The 18,302-nt window shown below is 37.1% G+C and overlaps 1 protein-coding gene across 1 annotated transcript in view; it reads right to left on the reverse strand.

Moving 5' to 3' along the window:
- Window positions 1-2,505: 2,505 nt before the first annotated feature.
- LOC150086927 (protein Wnt-16-like) overlaps window positions 2,506-18,302 on the reverse strand; it is a 93,034-nt gene continuing 77,237 nt past the window's right edge. Inside the window, exons 2-4 of the mRNA XM_090371683.1 lie at window positions 13,416-13,678; window positions 7,901-8,178; window positions 2,506-3,070 (exon numbers count right to left, since the gene is read on the reverse strand). Of these exons, the coding sequence (XP_090227809.1) occupies window positions 2,606-3,070; window positions 7,901-8,178; window positions 13,416-13,678 (1,006 nt within the window). The 3' untranslated portion in view covers window positions 2,506-2,605. The remainder of the gene's footprint in view (window positions 3,071-7,900; window positions 8,179-13,415; window positions 13,679-18,302) is intronic.

The raw sequence follows: 18,302 nt of genomic DNA on the forward strand, positions 1-18,302 counted from the left end.
ACGTAACATACAGATCCAGAGGAAATAAGCCTGCGATAGCTTGCAAAGATGCAGTTGAAACTGTTCTACAAGTTCTCGTTCTCAGGAAAGCTAGCAAAAAGGTCCGTTGGATACTGTATAGTTCGGTGTGAACTGTAATAAGTTTGGTTCTGTGAAAGCATATGCTGGCTGCATATGTAATGATTAGAATAAACACTGTGTAGTATAGAATTCTGAGGGTTTCCTTTTTTAGACCCCAGTCCTGGCCAGAGATTTTGAATAACATAACCGTAAAAGGTTTCACTTTTTGGAAAGATTCTGGATGTGTGGTAAGAGTGACAATTTTTCATCAAAAATGATACCTGATAGGGTAATCCCTAATAGGCCCTCATGGGTACCACAGTTGATAGGATAGCCTTCCCAGACCGGGTGGAAAAGACCTCAATTTGAGTCCTGCTGATGACGGGAAGACTTTTTATGGACCTTTTTCAAAACGTGGCTGAGTTAGTCGGTCTCATGCGAGGGTAGTACGGATTTTTCTCCCTGAAAGTCGAATTTTTTTGTCCAGTAAACAGAAAATCGACCTCAGAATACACGCAATTTATATACACAATATACACGGAGCAATATAGCCTTAGTCGCTGATGCTCCTAAAACTCTACTACTACAACAGTCTCTAATAAGGACATATGATCTTGTCTAGAAATCTAAGTGCCATCGAGGATGAGCTCAGGAGCAGCAGACTCCTATGCGAGAAATAAGACAAGATTGATTTTTAGAGAATTTAAGCTAAGTTTTCTTCTCCCCTGTGGAGAATTACCTGGAGGTCTGCATTTAAAGAATTCGCTGTGTATATTTGATAAGGTGAGGAGACGGTTTGAGCAAGGCGAAGTTTTTCAAACTGGAAGGTGGAATATAGTTTGCTATCATCAGCAAAATCATGGATGGGATTTCTAGTTAGTGGAAGAGGGTCATTAAATATACAAGAGGGGAAAAAGAACTGAACCTTGATGAACACCAGCATTGGTGGAGAACTTATCAATGAGCAGTCTATACGCAGTGAGCGGTCCAAGAGGAAACTGGACACTGAATTGCACAAGACAGCCCGAAATCCATAAAATCGGAACTTGTTTAACAGACCTTGATGCCAAAGCCTTAGAAATGTCAAGCCCAAATGCTTGCCTTTTAACAATTTTTTTCCATTATATTTGTTCAAAGATGATATTTCCTAGGATTCAGTTGGCGAAATTAACTTGCACAGAGGCTGCGTAGCGAATATGGCGTGCCATTTGACAATATAATGCGCCATTTTCCGGTCATGTAACCATATTTTATTTTATGAGAATAAGGGCGGACGTACCGTTATTGCATTATCATTAAGGTGGAATATAGTTTATTGCATTATCTCGAAAACGGTTCATTTGCAGCCCGATGTTTACTGGGACTTTTTTTGCTTATTTTAGTTTGTACTTTTCATCTTTAAACTATTGACCATCATTTTTGAAACACACTGTATAATTATAAATCATAATATAATCATAAATAAAGCAATTTCGGGCTACGGTTTTCTTGGTCAAGATACTGGGTATAAAAGCATGTTTAAGGAATGAATAAATGATCCACTAGTATTGAACTAGTTACCAATTGTTTCTGAACAGAAACAAGTGGCGTATGAACAATTTCTTATAGCATTATTTCTACAACTACCTAAATAAAGATTTTAAAGAAATTCAGACTTATGATCACTTAGTAAAAAAAAAAAAAAAAATTTAATGTTCGAATATTGATCAGCGTACAGTCCTTGGGAGAGTAGTTTTCTTATTAGATAAAAACGAGGTCATAACATTAATCACCTACAACACAGTTTCCGTATATTGTCAAAAATATGAGCAGGTGTGGTGAAAAATAGGATATGTGAGCTGGAACAGTAGTCCAGTATTCAATAAATATTTAGGAGATCTCTCGCTGTTGCTTCACATTTACCACAGAGTTAAATGCATAATGACGTAATAGAGTGAGTGGCCATCTTCTTTACTCCGTAGGGGGAACTCTGATTTCCCAGTTATCAAACTGTGGTTGTTCCTTGACTTACTTTCAGAGCCGAGTATTTGAAGCCTTGGTGACTGACGTGTGTAAGAGTTTCTTCTGAAATTTGAAAATCTTTGGTCAGATTTCTGTTCTGATAAAGTGCTCTGTGCAGCTCTTTAAAATTTTCCATAAAGAAGCACATGGAAAAAGTAACCTTGATCATAAAGATACTGTGAAACTTCCCTTACACACATCGGAAATAATGTTAATAAAACATTTACATCCGTTTCATTACTCCCTCTCTCTCTCCTGTCCTGAGGATTCAGATCAAAACAATACACATTTGTTTTGATATTCTCAGATGCATAATTGAGAAGTTAGGCCAGACTTCGCTCCTTTCACTAAATCATAGCGACACCTACCGATAAGCAATCATTTTGCTTGCAACACAATGGTGCCGATATTTTCACTAGGTTGGTCAGCACCGGTGATCTTGCGGTGTAAGACAAAACATCAAAGATTTATGTCTAACCACAAAGCACGGCACTTAACATGGATTTATTTTCATGTGTGTACCTCAGCAGCAATAAATATGGATTTATTTGCATGTGTACACCTCCACTTCGGTCTCACAGGTTTTACAGGATACGTAACAGCACCAGTGAAATTTGCAGTGACACATTTCTTCTGTACGGGTTACTTGAGTGTTGTATCCCCGGCCGCAACACAACAAAGTACAGCTGTCAGGGCCTAAAGAACTTCGATTACACTGTCTACTGCTGGTTCCTAAAATTCCGTTCTCTAAGTCCTCTACGCAATAGTTGGGAGATCGTTCAATGTGAACTAGGTCGTCTTTTCTTACAGGAACTCTTCGTTTCACTTTCCCCCTACGACGGAGTCTTCGTTTTCCTTTCACAGACACTTGGACCGATTGCTCATATTTGGATTTCAAGTATTCTCCAATCTGATGAAAAGAAGGTAGTTTACGCCAGCAGGTCTTCAATTGGCACGAGCCTGATACTCCATGACAACGACATTTCAGCTCCATTTTGCTGGACACCGCCTAGAATAATGGAAATATAAAAAGACTATTACTTTTTTTTATAGACTGTGATAACAAATTTAAATAATTATTACAAATATGTACCTTTGTGTGCATTGTGAGGCTTAAGTGAATGGCAAGACAGCAATTTCGTTTTTATACTATATATTAAACATTGTTATTTATTCGCAATAATCATGTGTGAAAATTCTAATCGCTTCTTGCATAAGTTATAAGTTGCAAATCTGCCTTTCTGTGGTTTAGCATATATAGGCCGAGGAATTACCGTTTAAGATTATTACTCTATGTAACTGCGTTTATGAAACTTCATATGGACATTTTGTTTTAATTCATTCAGGTAACTAATACACAGACCACAATACCGCTGAATGTCGTACGTTGGTATGCTTGCCATTGTCCTCTTCGGGTAACAAGATAAGGTTTTTCATGGAATAATGGATAAGCATATGCAAGAAAAACAGCTTTAAAAGTATTTCATCTTTTGAAAGCGTCACTTAATGCATATTATCGTTGTTTAACAGACTTCAACTTTTAATCACAGTGAGGCAGGGTAACTCGGACAAAAGTAACTGATCGAAGTTATTAATAGTCAAGCATTACCGATAATGATTTGGTTACAGTAATGTCAGATACATCATCCTCCAATGTGTATTTGGGAAACTAAACAAAAAAAAAAAAAAACTGCTCATAAAAAAAACAACTTTTTTAAAAGTTTGTTTTAAACTATATTAACTTTTTTTTTAAATTTTAATTCCACCTCATCCCCGTAGACTTTAATGCAGGTATCAGTAAATAAACGTCTGGGTGTTTTTTGATAACAGTATTAGAACCCGGGTCTGTCGTCGGGCTGGAATGCCCTGTCTGTTACAAGGTTCGACGGGTTGCGCATTCTGAAATGTCTCTTTGGTTACCACTGCAGTACTGGGTTATTTGAATGTAGCAATTCTGATATTCATAGGATCGTCATTCAGCTAGATGTTATTAGCAAAATCTTACGCCAGAGTTGCAGTTTCCGAGATACTCATAATGGTTCGTTCGGCGCCGGCTATCATGCCACGTTCAAAATCAAGGAAATCTTTTGTTTTGCGCATTCTCGCACTAAATTGTACACGTAAGCATCCCTACATATCTCCCTACTTGCTGTATATCTCATGATAGGAACACGTGATTACTGAAGGTGTGCTTCATTTCATGAAAAGGGGTAGGTGCACCTAATGAAATGGCCATTCAGTATATACTCTTCCAGGTACCAGTATACATTCACTGCCCTACTAGCCCCCCCGTACCAAGTGTTATATACTAAAATTCCACGCTGTATTGCGAAACTAACAATATATTGGACGTGCAAGTACGTCTTTTAGGTATTAAGATGTTACTTACTATGTGTTACCATCCCTCCGTGGCAGCCTAGAAGACACGATACATCGCTGTCTCCCACTCATTTGGAGAGATCTGGGTTCTATTCCTGTCGCGACTGAGGAATTTCTAAAGTCCTCTTCAGTCGGGACTGTAGTTAGCCAGTCTGATTGATGCAAAAGGTGTAGGGTTCCCTCAGTGTTATTCGAGTTTTTTTTTCCGCACAACATGCAAATTGGGTCATGAGCGCACACTTTTACAGACCTAATACACTTTACTGTTATGAGCGCACTCTTGGGGGATGGGGCGTTATTACCACTATACTATTTGTAACCCAGCCTTTGTTTTCAGTGTATTCAATGCGTTAATTTTATATTACAAATTCATTAACTATTAAAAGGGGCTGCTGCTAAAATTATTTCTTATTGTTAGTGGTGTGCGAAGTGAAAAAAGATTGGGAACCGCCGACCTATCCAAAACCATCATCTGCTTTAATTAGCCATCCAACTTGTTACCTCCCATAAACATGTGGGAATAACCTCTGATAAAAAAATAAAAATTCGTATTACAACATTGAATATCTGCTGCTGAAATTTCATACAGCCTTTCGATTTTTTAAGCAGGAACCATTAACACATCGGTTAGCCAAAATTAGTTGTAAATTATACTTACACTTGCACCAAACATTCCATATTAAATACATTAATTACATATTTCTCTGTGGCGTGGTTTGAAACAGCAGACTTTTACCCCCAAGGCTGTATTTCCTGTAGAGTATCGAATTCGGAAATGGGTTAATGTTCAATGGGTATTTCACAAAATGCGAAAATTTTACGAAACAGGACGTTCATTGATGATAAAATATCTTATTTTTAATAATCAATTATGTGCACGACATTGGATAATCCAGTTTATTGGGTGAAACGTACTCAAGCCAGCCGTAAAATAAAACCACTCTATCTGGATTTTAAAAATATAAACATCTTAAAGCAATTTTCCAACAACCTCTTCTTTGCCGTCATCAGTCAGCTGAGAATGGGCACAACTGTATCTGTCAAACACAAGGTTATCACAAACAAGTTAATGCAAACTTTAATTATCTAATATTTTGCCACCTCTCATTAGGTTGGCTTTCACTTTGTTAACTCGATGCAAAGTGTTATCTTATTTTACTCCATACCGTGTTTAATCTCCTTTTTTAAAGTTTTTCCAATCCTCTCAGTTTCACTGTGCTCGCTACTAATTTTGAAATCAGTCTCTGCTATAATCCCGTATGTTGCGTAAACATAATTGGTCTGTAAATGTTACATTTATGTTATTCTTATTATTTTTTCGTTGTTAACTTTAGTAAAGATCTAAGATATATACACTGGTGTTCAAAGAAAGTGTATCACCCCATAAAATTTTAATTTTCGTCCGAATAACATAAGTATATGGCAATATTTCTTACAGATTTCGTCAGATAAGATTGACACGCGTAGGTGATGACGTAATATTGCATCAGCTGTTACTTTCAGCTATATAAGCACGCTCTGCAAGAGTTGCAGTCATTCCTTGTTTGTGTCAGGATGGCGAGTTACGTGCAGTTGAGTGCTATTGTTGGTTTACGTGAGGAAGGCTGTTCTTCCCGTCGTATTGCTTATAGAGTGTCTTGTAATCAGTCGACAGTGAGTAGATTTCTTTCCAAACTCAAGCATACTGGTTCTGCTGATAGGAAAAAAGGAACCGGATGCAAACGAGTATCTACGCCACAACAGGACCGCTTTTTGAAGCGCTTATGCCTTAAAAACCCTAAAGCTTCTTCATCTGAGCTGAAAAGAGAATGGGAAGAACATACAGGAGTGGTAGCAAGTGCAGTAACAGTCAGAAGATGCTTCTTCAAAAATGGACTTGTAGCCCGTCGTCCTAAGAAGCCCCTCCTCACACAAAAAAATGTGAAAAAAGGCCCGATTAATTTGGTGTAAGGAGCATGTCAAGTGGACCCCCGAACAGTGGAAGTCAGTTATTTTCTCGGATGAGAAGAAATTCAACCTGCATGGCTCTGATGGGAGACAAACGATTCGACGTAGACGTGGTGAAGAATACCATCCAAACTGTATAGTGTCTACAGTGAAATTCCCTACCAGCCAAATTATGTGGGGATGCATTTCGTATCGCGGAGTAGGTCACCTGCAGTTTATAAAAGGTTCCGTAAATGCCAATGGATACCTGGCTATATTGGAAGCCAAATTACTGCCAACTATTAGAGACCATTTCAACCTGCCAAGTAACTGCATCTTTCAGAACGACTCTTCTGCTTGTCATTGGGCGAAAAGTGTAAGTAGGCACTTCTGTTGTTACTTTAGCTCCATTTCTGCATTAGAGGTTCGCCCGTAATGTGTTTACATTTGTTACAAGTGCAAAAAATGGTTGGAAGAACGGTTCATTACAACTGTTAGCTGGCCAGTAAACAGCTCGGACCTGAATCCTATAGAGAACTGTTGGTATCGTGTGGAATCTGCAATTGCCATAAAGAAACCAAAGACCCTTCGTGAACTTCAGGAAGCCATACTTCGTGTTTGGAACCACGAACTATCAGTTGATCATCTTCAGAAATTGATCTTGTTAATGCCTCGACGGTGTGGTGCTTTCATCAGGGCCAGAGGCGGTTCAACTAAATATTAATTTGCACCTGGTGAACTTTTCATTTTGTTTTCCAATTAAAATTATAAACTGAAGCAAATTGAGGGCTTCTGATAACATTTCAGTCATAATTGTCGTGTTTACCAAAACTGTATAAAGGTTTCAAATGCTCATTTTGGAATATTTTGAGAGCACCTGTCAAATATTACTTAGCTTTGCCTTAACTTTTAATAAATAGCTTCTGTTTACATTTCTATTTGTGATGCTAGTCATTAATGTAACATCCCATCGCGAAAAATGTTAGAAATATGAAATTTCTAGGTGATGCACTTTCTTTGAACACCAGTGTACATGTTAGTTCTTTTTATTTGGTGTGTATCCTTGCTTAACTCTTAGCTGTGGGCGAGAAGGGATTGCTATTTTTGATGTGTCGTTACTTTATATATAAAATGATTTGATTGATAACGTCACTGTTAATTATTTCTTATTGTTTGTTATATTCAGCCTTTAATGTATAAATAAAATAAATCAGGCTGGTCTCAATTTTCACGGACTAAATTGCTAACTCTCGCTCTCAAGATTATCTTTATGAACAAATTCTAATAGGCTTTTCATCCAACTGTTTCAGTTGGTGATTTTCTTGTTACGCAAGCGGGCTCCACAGCTGTCGTAAATTAATAAACACGACAATTAAGAAAATCGACGTACATATTTAGTTTCTTTAAAGCAGAAATTCTCATAATTGAATTTTTATATTTAATGTAATTCCTCACCGCGATCTCCTGGTTGCACATCACCGTATTTTGGTGTAACCAGAGCATTCACCAACACATAGCACTGAGAAACACTTACCAGCCTTCCTGCTTGGTTGTTGTGAAGATTCATCATAATGCGAACGGAATTATCTTTCCGCCTCTTACTGTGCTCGGAAGCATCCACAAAATGACGAGAAAACATCATTCCATAGCGAACATTATCAGAACAGCCACCCCATTTCCATTCTTCAAGCGTCGAGTGGCGAGTTACGTCGCAGGAACAATCGGTAAGGTTTCCTGCGCTGCAGGCCTCGGTAACAGCATGGACTGCTCCTGCACTCGTAATGGCGTAAAGGAAGGCAGTTTCTCGACTTCCTGAAAGTATCAACACTGTATTAAGTCAGACAGAAACGAAATAGATATTTCAAGCGTATAATGAACACCTTCCCTACCTAATCCATAGGTTATGCAAGTATAAAGCATAGAAGATTTCTTCAAGTGTAATAGATTGCATGACCACAATAATGCTTTTATTGTATGTTAGATACAGTAGACACCAGATTATTTGGGGACGGATTAACAGAGGTGTCTTCTTCCCTGCTTAATTTCTCTTTTTTTTCATTCTCTATCGACTACATGGGACAACAAGCCACCTCTCATTGACAAGATGATGCTTCGTAATTTGCTTAATAAAGATCGAGGTAGTTCACTTAGTAATTTACTATTCGCAGGAAGGCAAACCAAGGCGAAAAGCTAACTTTATTTTGTTTTCTTTTATCAAAAAATATCTACATATTTATTTTCATGTCGAATCATCCCACTTTGTAGTATAATTTTATGAATACAGTATATATATATATATATATATATATAGAAATAAATTTTTACATTTTTATCATACATTTACGAGTTTTTCTTTCATTTCTGGACAACTTTCAGTCATCACAGATAATCGGGAGTCTACTGTATATAGCAAAGTGTGTAATGTATCTTCCATTTAATTACAAAATACATGGAATATGGAAATGGTTGATGCTTTTTTATCTCATGTTTTCTATCAGATTCTGCGGATCTCGTGGGCTGAAGGAAGTTCGTTATGAATTATAAAACTAGCATTCTTTTTACAGAACGATTCTACTTGACTCGCCTTTCTCTTACACCCCTATTAAGAAAGGAAATTTCTTCAACGATCGCTCTGAAATTATGTAAAAGTTGTTTATATTAGTGCAAAGGCAACTCACCTCGCGCCAGAAACTCCCATAACGACAACGACTCTGACCTACGAGTATTCTGAAAGTTTGTTTTTGTTGGGCACAACACGCCCTGAAACTAACACTCATCTAAAGGATCTGAATGCTAGATCTTAACAACCAAGTTGCTCTTCGATACGTATGATTGCTCTCTGAACTGAGCCTAATATTTTTACCCAGCACTATTTTTTTTTTAATAGTTTATTCCAAAACTGTTAAATTTGCTGAAAATTTGCGCAGAGCTGAAAAAAGTTTAGCTGAAAAAAATCTAAGAAAATTTCTTTCGAATCTAAGAAAAATTATTCTTAGATTCGAAAACACGGTGTGCGCAGCTTTGTACTTTTGCACTGACCACGCCTTGGGTCGGTCCTGGAGTACATGGGATCCAGGTGCAAGAATTAAGGTTGTAGAAAAGGACAACAATGAATAATTCTTGCCTGGATTGAGTCCCTTCCATTTTCAGTTTTTATCCTACCCCCTCTGTGCATTGCACCCGCTGCGTTCTCCCCATTCCCTGAGGACCAGCCCTGATCACCCGACTACGATCTTGCCTAAAGGTAAAGAAGACTGAGGTTATCATTAAACCCTCATGAAAAGTCTCTTTCCAAAAACGTTGTTGTTTCATTATTAAAATGTTTCTTGTGTAAATTAACTGCCATACTTAATTTTTTCCTTTTCGCATATCAAGAATAACAATTTATAGGAAAAAAGGGGAAGAGGAATAGCTATATACTCCGGATGAGTATATATAAAATAATATTACGCAGCAGCATTGCACTTACATTGTATTGAAACTGCAATGCTGCTGCGTAATATTATTACGCAGCAGCGTATACTAGCTGCACTTACATTGTATTAGCACTTACATTGTATTAATATAATGTAAGTGCAGCTATTGCAATATCAAATCAGAGTTGGTATAAATAATCTTGGGGTCGAAGGGTTATATTGAGAACAAGGTGTGGTTAATACGAGGAATATACCCTCCTTTTGCCGTTTCTTCTTCTTCCGTTCCTATCAACATCTCTTACTATTGCCTGTATATATAATGAACAATGTTAAAGAGAGAGTGAGTATCCTATCTTTGTTTCACCGCCTTCCTATTTCTATCTTTCTCATAAGAAGACAGAAATAGGTAGAGGGGTGAAACAAGGATTTTCTCTCTCTCTCTCATTGTTCAATATATATGTACAGGTATTGGAAGAGATGCTGATAGGAACGTAAGGAGAAACGGCTAAAGGAGGGTATAAAGATGGAATCAAACTTGTACAGATAGTGAGATTTGATATGGCGCTTTCATCTAATGCAGAGAGTGGTTCCGGTGGTGGAACAGCCATACCGACACTGCTGCTCCTGCCCACCTGGCTACGGAGGCGCCCATACCACCAGGTCTACCACGGCGTAGGGCGTGAGCGAAAAATCACGGGATGAACAGTTCATATGGTATGATATGCTATTAAAGATAACGGCGACCGTTCGGGAATCTCGCGAGGAGATCGAATTTGTAGTTTAGTATATCCTCCGGGTGTTGCAGATTGTGTTAAAAAGATCTATGGAAAGTTGGGAAGAATATTGGATGAGGATTTATCAACATATTGATGAATATATTTTCGTGAGATTGAGGCTATGACTGTAGGAAGAGATAACGATTAAAGTGAATGATAAGAGGATAGTACAAGTGAATAAATTACAGACACCTTGGCAGTCTGGTAACAAGTGGTTGGAGAAATAATCAGGAAATTAGAACTAGGAATGCGGTGGATAAGAATGCATTTGAGAAGAGGAAGCAGTTATTTACAGGGAAGAATGGATATCAACTTAAGGAAAATGTCACTTAATTTTTTGTATGGAATGCATGCTTTGTGGAGCTGAGACATGGACAATAAAGGATATCAGAAAATTTGCAGTTTGAGATGGATGTCGAGGAGATTTGAAAGGTTGAAATGGACAGATTAAGGTTAGAAATAAGGAAGTACCGAGGCGGATAGCAGAAAATTGAGGTATAATAAAGGCTATAAGAAAAATAAAGAAAAATCCTTTTCTTTGGACATGTACCGAGGAAGGGAGAACCTGTTAAGAGATATAATTGAAGGGAAAGTGATGGCAAGAGACCGAGAGGAAGGATGATTGGAAAGTCGGATGATTTGATAAGGTTGTTGGCTGAATGAAAGCGCCAGAAACAGGGAGAGATGGAGATGTGCTTGGTGCTGTCTGTCATTCGTGGACCTGCCGTATAGCAGAGAACTTATGGTGATAAAAGAAAATCACGTAAAACCATGGATATAGCGTTTCTTGTCTAGCGGTACTGGGGTTCCCCTACAAACCGCGAAATATGTTTTGTGACTCAGTAAAAAACTATGTAAATGCCACAGATAATGTAAGTATTTGTTTTAGTTTGCGTAGTGTAGTGTGGTGTTATGTTGGTCTGTTGTTCCTCCGGCATTTAGTGGCCTGGGCCCCTAGTGGAACCCGCGTTTCCGTCCACCACCTCGGGGAGGCAGCCGGGCACAATAGAAGAAAGACTTTGGCGGGGGTCGAATCCTGGACTGCACTTGAGCTTGCCAGGAAGGGCCCAGTTTAAAAAAAAAAAAAACTCTAGAAGGGGAAGACATGAAAGGGGTAACAGTGGAAGAGGGAGAGAACAGAGCAAGTAGATTAGAGTGGATGATAGAAAGGCTGTCCATCGAGAAGAAGTAGGATGTTAAAGGAATAGAGGGCACCCCTGTGGAAGAAGCACATCATCCACATGGGGGGGGGGGGGGATAGACAAGAAAAGTAAAAGATTTGTGGTGGTAGAGTCACCAGGCGAAAAATGGGGATGGGAGTTATGAGTAAGTTGGGAATAAAGCAAAGGGCTAGGGTACCCTACGTTGGGCAGAGTAAAACATGGGATACTGCTAGAAACGAAGAAAGTGCACGCGTGTTTACAACGCTGAATAAAAATTACCGTTAAAAATAGCCCTTCATCTTTTAACTGGCCCCAAACAGTTGGCGAATAATGATCTATTACAAGTACGGTATACATTTTTCAGTGTATAAGTTGGGAGCAATGTTATTATATATTTGTTTTACTAGTAAACATTCCGGTTTATTATTTTCAGCAACTTTAATAACATTTTTCTGTAATTATGATTTTTTTTTGTTAATATTCTCTGCTTCCTAAGGATTTAGATGTATGAATATTTTTTATAAAGGTTCCTTTAGTTTCTGATTTTAAATAATATCATTTACAATAGAAATTAAATTTAGAAGACCGATTTGGAAGTGCAGAATGATTATTAATTGAAGCATAACAATTGAGGCAAAACTAGAATTATCTGTTTTGCCATTCTGTTGGATGTTGAAATGAAAAGTTGTTTTAGGGAATATCCAGTCGAATGGAGGAAAAAGTTGATAAGGAAAATGACAATACGAAGAATTGTTAACTCCTCGTAGAGGGGCAATTTCGGAGAGAGGACCAGTGTGGTACTTTGACACATGTGGCGCTTGGAGGAGGCAATACCAATTTGTCACGCGTCAAAGCAAACGGCTGTTTTTCACTTCAGTCGAACGATGATTGGTCACGCTTCTAGAATTCACAGATATCTAACGTTAGAATTCTCTAGAAACTGCAAACAGATAATGGTTGCCAGCAGGAGAAACAGTTCCCCCCCCCCAAGATTCTTTTCAGAAAAATATAAAGTACATGAAATAAAGGTTGTGTTTGCCATTAGCAGTACATTTTTTCAACTGTGGAATGTTCATACCCTTCTGCAGCTGTTATACAGCTGTGATTCCATTGTTAAACAAAATTGACTCATAGATTTGCAGTTTAATCAATCATCTTTTAACTAAATAACGTGCTGTCATAATAAATTCCCTTATATCAAAAGAGAAGCATCATGGGATAAACTGCATGATTTATGGAACTTTTATGAATATTTAATTATTTAAAAAAATCAGAGCAGCTATAAACATTTAGATACGTATTCCAAGAGTCGGTAAATAATGCCCAGCAATCAGTGTGTTTTTAAACTTTATTTCAGTTTTTACAACGGGATAGCCTTGTGGCTGCACATATTAGTATGCACAAATTAATAGACAATAAACAGAAATTTTTGGGATTGTTATTTTGGGAATAGTTTTTTTTTTTTTTTTAATCAATCGATTTTTTTTTAATTTTGCGACTTTTTTAGTTTATTATAAATATTCAGTCATGTTTATAACTAAGTTATTTTATTTATTATTTTTTTTTCACCTGAAGTATTGATTCAAGTGCTATCCAGTGACTAGAAAAAATATCAATTGGTACAAATTTAAAATCGCAATGCGATTTTAAATTAGTGAATTAGTACTACATAGAGGGTATTAGTGTACAGTTACCTCTTTGTATCGTGTAATCAAATATCCTTTCTCCAACGTCAATAGTACAGTTCCATCTCTCATTCTTGAATTGGTTTTTGCATTCCATAATGCCTCTACGAGCTCCTGAACTAACAGCTGATATTAGCGTCGGGTGTAGTTGGCAAACTTTCCTTTGACGAGTTACGAGTCCGGGTACAGTAGAGCAGAGAGACAGTCGTTTGTCTGCCACATTTATTGTTGATATATCAACTGGAGCAGACACAGCAACCATTCCGAGATACCTGAGGAAAATTAATGTTGTTTTAAATAACTACTTCAAATTTCCATAGATAATGAAAGGATATTACTTTTAATTTGTACTATTTATATATCCTTGCGAGAATATACTAGTATTCACTGAAAACTATGAAACTTGATTAATTATATTTAAAATCATCATTATTAAAAGCACAATTTTTTGAGAAGCAATAACTCTACTAGAATTCCTGATTACCGGGAATTACATAATTATGAGAAAGCCTTTGACTGCTCATCAAAGGTATGTGGTGTCATTATGAAATATAAAACGAATGAGCTTGAAATGACAACATCGTCAATCACTAAAGCTTTTCCCTGATTGCTACAAGCATGCCTATCAGAAACAAAGGAAAGCCACAAACTGCATGGGAACAGGAGCTCATTTCTAAAACTAGAGAGAGAGAGATTGGAATTTTAAATAAGAAATCTGCCATGTCGCATTTTTAGATGCATTCGAAAATACTTAAAGTGCATATTGTCTTCAGTGTCTCTGCCCGTCTGTATGTAGCAACTTTACTCCCAGTGGGCTAATTTTTATGGGGTGCCTCCGTAGCCAGGTGGGCAGGAGCAGCAGTGCGTAGCACACGCTTCTTGATTAGACCGGGGTTCGAGCCAGTGACCACCAAATACGGAGGATGCGAAAAGGTCAGGGAATGACCACCGCATATCCCCGGAGCAATAGAGCCTTAGTTGCTAATGCTCCTAAAAACTAAATAACAAACAAACAGCTAATTTTTATGTAATTGTATATAGCAGTCTTTTTACAAAGATTTGTCCAACTGTCCCAAATTTCATTAAAATCAAGCCACTGTAAATTCTGCTTTTTTTTTTTTTCATAAAATTTAGAGTTATGTATACATAAGTGGAAGTATATTTCAGATATTTGTGCATTAGTAGTATTATTATTAATATCAATTTATTTCAAAATAAATGTGCCTTTAAAGCTATGCAGATCGAGGACACTGGTTACAAGAATAATATGGAATAAATAATAATACACTATTTACAGTCAATGTACAGAATACTCGAGTACTCTGTACATGGCCTTAAACAGCCACTGATAACCTACATAAATAAAACAATGCGAGGAACATGTAGCATCACCGAAATAATCTCACCTATAGTTTGACAATGGCATACATATCTGCAAGAGTGGAAGATCTGTAGGTTTTGTCCTTGCACAGCTTCTGAAAGTCTATGGATAGCCTATTAAATAATTCGATGGAGTTAAATATAAACATTATCACGGGAGGTCATTCTACGCAGCTTAGATCAAGAAAAGTCAAATCAGCACTAAATGTTCAAGGATTTTCTGTTTTTCCTTGGAAAGGTTTTGCGATTATTTCTGCTCCCTTCCCAGAACTGTGTAATGGCATTGGAAAGTTTTTCGAAAGGGCCTAATTTTTTGTGGCCCTTCATCTGAAATATCCTTTATTCTACAGTTGTTTTCATATAGTGTATCAAGTTTTTATTTCCATTGGTAATAATATTTCCATCGATATAATCTTTCTTACTGATATTCTCAGTAAGAAGGATTTTACTGAAATTCCAACACTTTACAGCTATTTTCATCTTTACAAATCAGATAAAATTATTTAATGATTCACTTTTATATGAAGTCAGGAGAAGCCAACCTTCGCGGCTAGCAGTGGTTACAATCACTCTTCTTCTATACTGTGTTGAAACGGCATATCTTCGAATCCCTTCAAAACGAGGTGAACTTTTAGTCGCTATGTTAGCTTTGATTAGTGTTGCTAATGGTTTCATATGGCTGTTAAACTTGTGGCAATTTAATGGTAACGAAGTAGATAAATGAAGGTTAAATAGTATGATCGATTAAACGTAAGTAGCGTGCACAAGGAGAGGACATCTTCTGAATATAGTTGGTAACTATGTACAGTTAAGACTAAAATATAAATCTGACGGTTGAGCAGTTCTAAACCGTAACTGTCATTAGTGGCAGGCAATTGTATTGAAAAGAGGTTTAAATTTCAAGTTCAGTCGTCAGTATTTTTAAAAATGTAAGTAGCCCTTGTATGAAGACAATGATCGGGGTGTAGGGTTCCTTTAGGACTAACAGGGGAAAACTAAATCTTAATGCTGGGGTATGTAACATCAAGTACAGAAATTTTAAAAGGTTTTTTTTTTTTTTTTTTGTGTGTGATTCCATGTTTTTAGCCAATAGCAACGATTAACCAATGGTAGCTCTAACTATATCTGGTGTATTGAAATATTGTAGCAATTAACTATAAATTTGTTGCAGTGAAATATACTCCCACCTAAAAGTTTGGAATCAAAGCGTATGACAACAGTTTTCGTTAATTTTTTTTTTTTTTTTTTTTAAATTAAGATTAAGATATTTTAAGATTTTTTTTTATTAAGCATCGAAAAATTTACAGCAAAAAATATTGCAAAATAATTAATGTTAACAACTATACTGTTTTTCATCAAAATATCCTCCACGAGATTTCATCACTGCCTTACACATACGTGGCATTCTGGCGATTAATTTTATAAGTGTCTTGACTAACATTACTACTAGCGATATGCAAGGATTCCTATAAATTTTGTGAAGATAGGCAAACTTCACTGAATCTACGGTCTAGAATAAAATAATCCCATAAAAGTTCTAGTAGGTTTAGACCAGGCGGTTAGGGGTGGCTACACCATAATTTGCAATATCACCTTCTCCTGTTGTTTAGCTGCTAGAAAGTCCCTGCACAGCTAAGAACAGTGCTTCCGGTCATTGTCTTTTTTGTAATATAACATTTCTTCCACAACGTCGAAATTCAGCGAATATCGCATTATGTTAAAGAATATTTTATAGCTTTCTTTTCTTAAAATTCCTTCAATTCTGACGATGCAACCCTAGATCATGATAGAACCATCACTGTTCTTGACTGTAATTACATCATGTGGCATCATTTTTTTAATTCAAGTTGATCGTCTCACATGAACTCTACGCTTGGATTCCAAATTTTCAAATTTGGATTCATCCGTCCACAGTACTGTTTTTCCACTCTTCAACTGACCAACTTTGGTGGCTCTTAATCCAAGCCAATCTTTTGTTTCGATTTTCTGGTTTTAATAAGTGTTTTTGAACCGCTACACGACCATGAACGCTACGCGACCATACGACTAATGAAAACCTACTTTAATAAAAATTTTGAAAATTAAGCAAAATGAAACGTAATTCCAAACTTTTAGGCAGGCGTGTACAATATGGCACACGTCTCACAAACAACTAAGTTGCCACACTACTGTCTGGAACCCACAGTATTTTAGTACTCTGAGTTATGCTGTCATCACGACATTCGAGTACGAAGTTAATAAATTTTGGTGTTGCGAATGCTCGTCTACGAAGACATCCAGAAATGAAGAAAAATGTTTATATTAATAAACAGTAAATATTTTTGTAAATTTATCCTCTGCATTGTAAACATACCCCTCTGGCTTGCACGCCGTACAAGGGGCGATTGCATCTTACAATCAACTGGAAAAATAAATAAATAAATAAATAAATAAAATCAACAAGGAAAGGTGACTGATGGACAACCCAGAGAAACTGATCGAGGGCTGATAAATTTTATATTCGTTCAGCAAATTAGTGATGGAATAGCGAGGGAGTTACATGTGCCAAAGCGAATGGCATTAGTCGCAAGGTAATCGGCGAGATACTCTGGTGATGGGGAGTGTTGGAAAGTGGTAAATGGAATCAGTAATGAAAAACTGAAGGGAAAACTTATCATACATGTGAGAAATTATTGATAGTTATAAACAACTGTTAGCTTCAAATCGTTCCAGGTGGCTTTATAATGAGGTCATCCACGAAAGGAAAGTTGCTAATGATCTTCTTGGGCTCCACATACTATCGCGATCGTTAAGCATGAAGAGCTCACGTGAGTAGCATTTTATATAATCGCCATCATCCCCACACCGGCTGGAAAAGACCTGAGTTCGAGTTCCGTCGATGACGTGAGGAAATTTTTATGGACTACTTTTCACAACGTGGCTGAGTTAATCTCTCAGTCGAGGATAGCGTGGTTTTTCTCCCGGAAACTCGTTTTTCGTCCAGAAAAACAGAAAATAGAACATACACAATTTACAAACAGTATATACGGAGTAAAATTGCACTGGTCACTGATGCTCCTAAAACACTACTACTATTACTTAAGCATGAAGATTTAGTGCAGAAGGAAGACTGCCATCATTATTGATCTACGGGGTTCGCCACTTAAAACAATTGAGTATCTTGAGGCGGCAGTAAAGAGGAAAATGCATGGGTACGTAAAGGATGTTACAGTAAAAAGCTTAGCAAAATAGTGGATAAAGACATAATAATAAAAACTAAAACCAAAAAGGAAATGGATGACATTAAATCCAATCGCCGTATGAGAAGACTGGGGATGAAACCTAGGAGGCCCCGCCCGAAAATTATTCTGTATGATGTTGGTAAAAAAGTTGGTTAGGATGAACTGATGCATAACTTATGAGAAGAATTTGGTGTGCGTGGATTTGATATGAGGTAAAGGTTACCGTTAGTTTGTCCAACAAAAATAGGACTGGCATCATCTGGGTTCTACTATTGACTTGGCGCATTATAGCCTT

Source organism: Mastigoproctus giganteus, chromosome 4, assembly GCF_048544385.1.
Source record: "Mastigoproctus giganteus isolate SK-2022 chromosome 4, ASM4854438v1, whole genome shotgun sequence".
In the NCBI taxonomy this organism is placed as follows: Eukaryota; Metazoa; Arthropoda; class Arachnida; order Uropygi; family Thelyphonidae; genus Mastigoproctus; species Mastigoproctus giganteus.